This window comes from Melanotaenia boesemani, chromosome 17 (assembly GCF_017639745.1).
Source record: "Melanotaenia boesemani isolate fMelBoe1 chromosome 17, fMelBoe1.pri, whole genome shotgun sequence".
NCBI lineage: Eukaryota > Metazoa > Chordata > Actinopteri > Atheriniformes > Melanotaeniidae > Melanotaenia > Melanotaenia boesemani.
In genome coordinates this window covers 660,759-668,069 of record NC_055698.1, presented here as the reverse complement: position 1 = coordinate 668,069, position 7,311 = coordinate 660,759, and the positions used below count along the sequence as shown (strand labels likewise).

The 7,311-nt window shown below is 37.8% G+C and overlaps 1 protein-coding gene across 1 annotated transcript; it reads left to right on the top strand.

Annotated features, from left to right (window-relative positions):
* Window positions 1-1,055: 1,055 nt before the first annotated feature.
* LOC121656985 (tRNA selenocysteine 1-associated protein 1-like) lies at window positions 1,056-6,548 on the top strand. Its single transcript, XM_042012333.1, has 9 exons — window positions 1,056-1,213; window positions 1,826-1,923; window positions 2,003-2,102; window positions 2,186-2,235; window positions 2,350-2,481; window positions 3,204-3,320; window positions 3,424-3,631; window positions 4,632-4,668; window positions 5,830-6,548. Exons 1-9 carry the CDS (start codon window positions 1,190-1,192, stop codon window positions 5,988-5,990), a joined length of 927 nt encoding a protein of 308 aa, XP_041868267.1. The 5' UTR covers window positions 1,056-1,189; the 3' UTR covers window positions 5,991-6,548.
* The last annotated feature ends 763 nt before the right edge of the window (window positions 6,549-7,311 follow it).

The window sequence follows — 7,311 nt, the reverse complement described above, 5'->3', positions numbered from 1 at the left end:
AAGATGTTTCTAATCAGAGTTTTTCTGTGATCGTCTCAAAAAGCCGTTCAGAAAAAGACTAATTCCAGCTGAATTCATTTTGTGTTTTACATCCTTCTGTTGGAGGGTGTAGCAGTGTGTGTCTGTGTATTTTACCATCAGCTGTAGTTTGTCATGCCACGGTGTGCTGGCAGGTCATTCTTTTCCTCTACCCATCTAGTCATGGTGTGATATTGTATTTGACAAGAACATATAAAAATGAAGATGGATTCAAGAGAAAAAGAGTTCAGTTAGAAGAGGCGCATGTTATCTGACATGAGAATGTTAAATATGGACTCGTCTTTTGGGATTTCAAATATTCTGATGGCCTATGTCATCCTCTCATTTGTGATAGCTACAGCAGGAAGTCAGACTATTTTTGATAAGCTTTATAATTCCTGCAGGTGAAGGTGAAATGTGTCTTATGAACATCCTAAAAATGCTCTACATTGTTGGAAAATTAAATTACGCTTTAGATTAAATGAAATGAGCAGATCTGAAGGAACCACATGAAAACACGTCTCTGCATATGAAACATCTACTAGGCCTGAAGCTCAGTGTGAGATAAGAGATCCTGAAGCAGACATAAATTCCTGGAAAAGTCACCACCATGAAAACTGGTCTTTACCCCTCTTTCTGTGCCTAGACTATCTTAAGCAAATAGACCTGGACCAGGATAAGCCTTAAAAGTCCAGCCTGCTCTGAAAACCAGTAAGATGACTCTGTCCATCATGTAAAAACATACACTGAATAAAATTTCAGATTTAGACCTGTTAGAGCAGTTTGTCTCTGAGTTCTGTTTTTAGAAGACCTGCATGCACCAGAAATGACAATTTATCTTTTTTTGTATCATATTTCAATCTAATAAACAAAATCTAAACCAAATTAAAAACAAGAACTTGGAACACTAACTAAAAAGAATAACAAAAAAAAAAAAAAAACATGTAATTACACATATTCCCAATCAAACAAACGTATCAAATGATGAAACAGACGTTGAGATCATTTCATGGAACTGGAACGCAATGACGTGGAGTCTTGCTGCGTGACGTAAAGACGTAACGTTCGTAAGCGTTCATACTGGTAGCTGCTTGCTAGCCGGCGTGTCGTTTGTTGATCTTCGGCGTTGTTTTCGGCCATTTCGTTGAGAAGTCTTCACCCTGACTACATCATGAGTACTTTGTGGATGGGGAACGTAAGTTTATTCTGGTTTGTTGCCGGAAATCATCGGTCAGTTACGCTCTTAGCTAGCTAGCTAACTAGCACAGCGCGTGCGCCACGCGCACTATGAACGGACGAGCCCCCTTTTTAGCGTCTCAGTGTTTTTTGCTGATAGTACATTGATTTGTAGAGCAGCAGTTTTATTGTTTCATATCAGAATTGTTGTATGGTAGAGGTCCACCAGGTCTGAAGAGCCAGCGCTACTCGGAAGTTTGTCTCTTGGCTAACATCCGGGTCACACAGAAACGTCACTGTGATTGATTAGAAACTTAAATACATCACCATTAGATCAAACATCCAAACCTGATCAGGGCGAAGATGGTAAATTGTTAAAATCACACTTATAGAAATTCAGTTGACTTTAGTTGACGAGGGAGAATTATTTATTTGTCGAGCACATTTTGAGACCAGTACCACGTAAAGATGGACCAAATCTACGTCACCTCTGTGTTTATGCCGGCCTCGTGTTTTCTAAAGAGAGACAGTGATGGAATTAAAGAATCAGCTTTACATTTACTCTCCACTCAAACAAAAAAAAGTCTGAATGATTGCTGAGGAACGCCTTTCTGCTTCACGTGCCCTGCAGCTGGATGCCTACATGGATGAGAAGTTCATCACCAGAGCCTTTTCCACCATGGGAGAGCAGGTGGTCAGTGTGCGGATCATCCGGAATAAGATGACAGGGTGAGAGCGTCATCGATGCTCGGTTGTAGTGCTTTCTGTTCTGAGGTTTGACAGTGTTTGACATTGTGTTGTCCCACAGTGGGGCTCTGGGTTACTGTTTTGTGGAGATGACCGATGAGGCCACAGCTGAGAGGTGTCTACGAAAAGTCAATGGAAAATCTTTACCTGGAGCCAATCCGGTAAGGAGTTCGTTTATTAAATGATCTGTTTGAATGAGACTCCTCAGAAACATTTTGATAAACATGACATAACTTTCTTTTAGCCAACAAGATTCAAGTTAAACCGAGCTACCTTTGGGAAACAAGACACTGGGTGAGTCCAAACGAGAAGGACAGCATTAAAAAATAAAGATCTGGATTTGTTTTTCATTAACACTGATACTACATGAATAAGCAGCCTCTCTTTCCTTCTTCTTCCCACAAACAGTCAGATGTATTCTCTGTTTGTGGGAGATCTGACTCCAGAGGTGGATGATGGGATGCTCTATGAGTTCTTCTACAACCGTTACCCATCTTGTCGTGGTGGAAAAGTGGTACTCGACAGCATGGGCAACTCTAAGTAAGTGTGTACAGTATGTGTAGCAGCACAATATGAAAGTCACTTAGGAAACAGGGCAGGTTTGGTTGTTACCATCTCCATTTAAACTGGTCCCAGTCAAATATCAGCTTCAGCTCTCACCCTTCATTACTACTTTCATTATGTAGAGCAACATTTTCATGTTTGTTCTGACTGCAGTAAAATAAATAAATAATGAGGTGATTCTTGATCAGACTGACCAGGTGAAACGCTGCAGCTCTTCAGTGTGTCTGTTTCCTGCTCTGAGTGTTACAGATATTAAACAGGCATCAGCTCTGAATGTTGTTCATTCCTTTGCAACATATTTGCCAAATAAAGAGCAGATTTGGCATTTTATCGTCAGCAGAAGTTCGAGCTGTTGTCTGACAGGAGGCTCTGAATGCTTGTTTTTAATTACCTGAAAGTCCAAAGATCTCAGCAAAGACAGAATCTGTCTGTCCACAAATCTATCAGACATAATGACAGTATAGGAACAATAAGACAAAAAAGTTGCTTTGTGTTTCCACGTCACTGTTTAAAGTGTAAACTAGACCCTTTAGGTATAGATGTTCAACATGTTCACATATTCCTGAGAATATGATGTCCTCTGTTCAGTTAAAGACATAAAGTTCTTCTACTTTGATGTTTAAAACTGAACTTTAAGGCACATTAAAACAATCTTTAACTTTCTGTCAGATATTATTTTACGATCTTCTGTCCTTTAGGGGCTGTGGCTTCGTTCAGTTCCCGGACGAGCGTCTCCAGAAGCGGGCATTGGAGGAGTGTCAGGGGGCGGTAGGACTGGGAACTAAACCTCTCAGGTTGAGTCTGGCTGCTAACAAGTAAGAACCTGGAGCTTCTCTGCCTTCAGTAAACAAGCTAATGGGTTTGTGTGCCAGAAACCAAATGATTGGAGCTCAGCAATGTTTGTCCTCCGTCTCTCAGTTTAAGGAACAAGCAGCAACAGCAGGTGGATCAGAAACAGTCCTGGCAGTCCGGCTCAGAATACAGATACGGCTATGACCAGTATAGCCAGTACAGCCAGTACCAGCAGTATCCAGGCTATTACCCGTCCTGGGGCTACGACCAGACTGGAGGAATGTATGGCTACAACTACCAGCAGTACGACTACACACAGTATCCACAAGCACAGGTGAGCTCGCCCTGCTACACCATTATTTACCTTCATTATTATTATTATTATTGTTATTATTATTTATTATTATTATTATTATTGTTATTATTAATTATTATTTTTATTATTATTATTATTGTTATTATTATTTATTATTATTATTATTATTGTTATTATTTATTATTATTTTTATTATTATTATTATTGTTATTATTATTTATTATTATTATTATTATTGTTATTATTTTTATTATTATTGTTATTATTTATTATTATTATTATTATTATTATTGTTATTATTTATTATTATTTTTATTATTATTATTATTGTTATTATTTATTATTATTGTTATTATTGTTATTATTTATTATTATTATTATTATTATTGTTATTATTTATTATTATTATTATTATTGTTATTATTTATTATTATTTTTATTATTATTATTATTGTTATTATTTATTATTATTATTATTATTATTGTTATTATTTATTATTTTTATTATTATTATTATTGTTATTATTTATTATTATTGTTATTATTGTTATTATTTATTATTATTATTATTATTTTTATTATTATTGATTATTATTATTATTGTTATTATTTATTATTATTATTATTATTATTATTATTATTATTGTTATTATTATTTTTATTATTATTATTATTGTTATTATTTATTATTATTGTTATTATTGTTATTATTTATTATTATTATTATTATTGTTATTATTATTTATTATTATTATTATTATTATTATTATTGTTATTATTTATTATTATTATTATTATTATTATTATTATTATTATTATTGTTATTATTATTTATTATTATTATTATTATTATTGTTATTATTTATTATTATTATTATTATTATTATTATTGTTATTATTATTTATTATTATTATTATTATTGTTATTATTTATTATTATTATTTTTTTTTTTATTATTATTATTATTATTATTGTTATTATTGTTATTATTATTGATTAATTTTGTTACTTTTTAAGGAGAGTGAAGCGGTTCAGGAGGATGAAGGACTTGAAGGTGAGTAATGTTATTGACTTATAGCTGTTGGAATACATGTTTTTTGAAAATTTCTTCCAACCTACTGCATGAGTTCATCACCAGGGCAGTTTTCCATGGAGGAGGATGTAGATCAGACGGGAAAAATCAATGTTAGTTATATTTTAATAGCTGAGACTACTGAGCTGCACACAAAGCTTAGCATTTGAGAGACAGGAACCAGCCAACAACGTGGTCTCGAAGTCAATTTCTGAGAACACCTGGAACAAAATCCCATGGTCTACAGACTCGAAGGTTTTGGAAAGATCTAAAAAAAAATTGTGCAGCACAGTATGGTGTCTAAGTCCTTCACCACCTCATTTATCAATACAGTTACTGGTGGGGAGATGAAATGTTAGCAGAAGACAAAAACTCCTTTTATCTGATCATTTAACAGCTTTTCCAGAACCTTGGCTCAGTTTGGAAATGAGTTGATAGTTCAGTCCGATCACCACCTTTCCATGAGGGGGGTCCAAGAGCCAAACATGCGGATAGAGTTAGTTTGTATAGGCTAGTTAAAAACGTGCACCATCCATGCAACAGCAGCTGGTTCAAAACCACAGCAGCTCAACTTATGGACAAGACACACGGGAAGTGACCAGCGAAGCCGCCCGCTGGGTGGTTGTAGTGCCAGGCAGCAGTGACAAAATTCAACATTTTTCTATTTTCTTGTGTCGCGTCGCCCCCGTGTGCATGTCTACATGCACAAGCGCAACATTTCACATGCACGAATGTCACCTGTCGCTTGGCTGGAGGAGAACAGCCATTTTTGCCTCATCTCGCAGGTTTCATAGGAAATGATGGAGAAGGAGCGACACCACCTCCCGTGTGTCCAGCCCTTTACCCAGCAACACATTATGATTAAGATGCTGCACTTAAATCAGTCAACACATTATTTATCACCTGTTTCCATCATCCAGTCAGCCCATACCTGAGCTGTGGAGGCCTCTTCTGTATGCATGTTGATATGATGAATTGAACCCATGTTTCCAAAGGTGGTCTTAAATTTGCTCCATTATTTCATAGCGTAATAAACGAATTGGTCTAATTTTTAAACTTTATATAAAGATGTAAACTGCAAGCAGATCCGTTACAGGTTTCAGTAACTTCACAGCGACCTCCTTCCTCCTCTCCATGTTGTAGATCCCATCCTGGAGCTGGACGTGGTGGAGGCCAACAGGACGTTCATGGAGCTCAGCGAGGAGCTGTACGACGCTCTCCTCGACTGTCACTGGCAGCCGCCAGAGTTTTCTGCAGAACAAGAGTATCTGACCTCCATCCTTCCTGAGCCCATCTCCTGCTGAGATGCCACCGCTTTTTATTCATGGAAATGAGTTCTTCTATAAAGTGGCTCAGAATTACGATCATTAAACAAAAACAGATATGAACTGGAGGAGAGAAGCTGGACATGACCCGACATGAGTCTGGTACCATTAACACAGAACTGTAGGCTTCGGTTCACAAAGGTCCGAGTATTGATGATCTGATCGGGACCTGTTTGGAGGACTGGTCAGGTGACTGGTGATGAGTTCAGGTACCCCTCAGACAGCCGGACCAGCTGAAGATGTGATGATTAAACAAAGACACCATGTGTGTTTACGTTCCTCAGACTGATGATGGAAATGAAAAAAGGCTTTACCTTGGAAAACCGTCATTCCCTGACATGTGCACACGCTTCTCCATCCTGCTCGTCTCCTCACACACACACACACACACACACACATGCAGACAGGTGTGTGTGTGTGTGACTTGATGAAGATAAGATGATGCCTTCGGGTGATGCTCAGTTGTTTCCTCTGAGCTGACGGCTCAGTTCTTTCTGCTGTTTTTCACCTGAAAACCAAATAAAACTTTTTCCCCTGTTTAAACTTCCCTCCTTTCGTCTTCTTCAGCGTTCCTTCTGAAAAGTCTGCATCCATCCGTTATGGGATGTGTAAGAACTAATGAAGAGCATGCTGAGAGCTGAACATGTTGACGTGGTGAAAAGCATTTCTGTAAACAGGACTACGGACGTTCCCACCATCACCTAAATCAAAACTGGTGTCAAACGACTTCAGTCAGGTGTGATCTGGTGCCGTTAAAGCCTGTTTTTACCACAGCACGGAATCAGCTTGTTTTATCTCTGAGGTAACGCTGCCGTAAAAGAAAGTTTGCATCTTTACCAATCTGCTGTGTCGTCGTGTTTGGCCAGTGGTGAGACCCGGCCCTGGACCAAACATCCATTAAAACCAGTTTTAATTTCTTACTGCGCGGCTTGTTTTTCCTGGTTGGCAGGTCCCAGCTGCTGGTGGAGGTTAGCTGATGAAGAAAGAAGCTGTTTTATCAGAATGGTCCAGGTTTTCCCTGGAAGGAACAGCCGGATGCTCCTGGGTGTTCGGTGGGTTTACGCTGATGGTTTAATGAGAATAAATGTCCAGCAGCTGCTTGGATGGACAGTTTTCATCAGGTGTCCATCATCATCATCATAAGCTGATGGCTTCCTGAGATATTTACCTGCATAAAAACACCTGGAAAACTGCTCCGGTTCACTTTTTTTTACCTTCCTCTTTAGCACCGCTCCTCCTCAGACATTATATTACTCATTACTCATTATTCCTAAGACTCTTACCAGGACCCAGGACGACT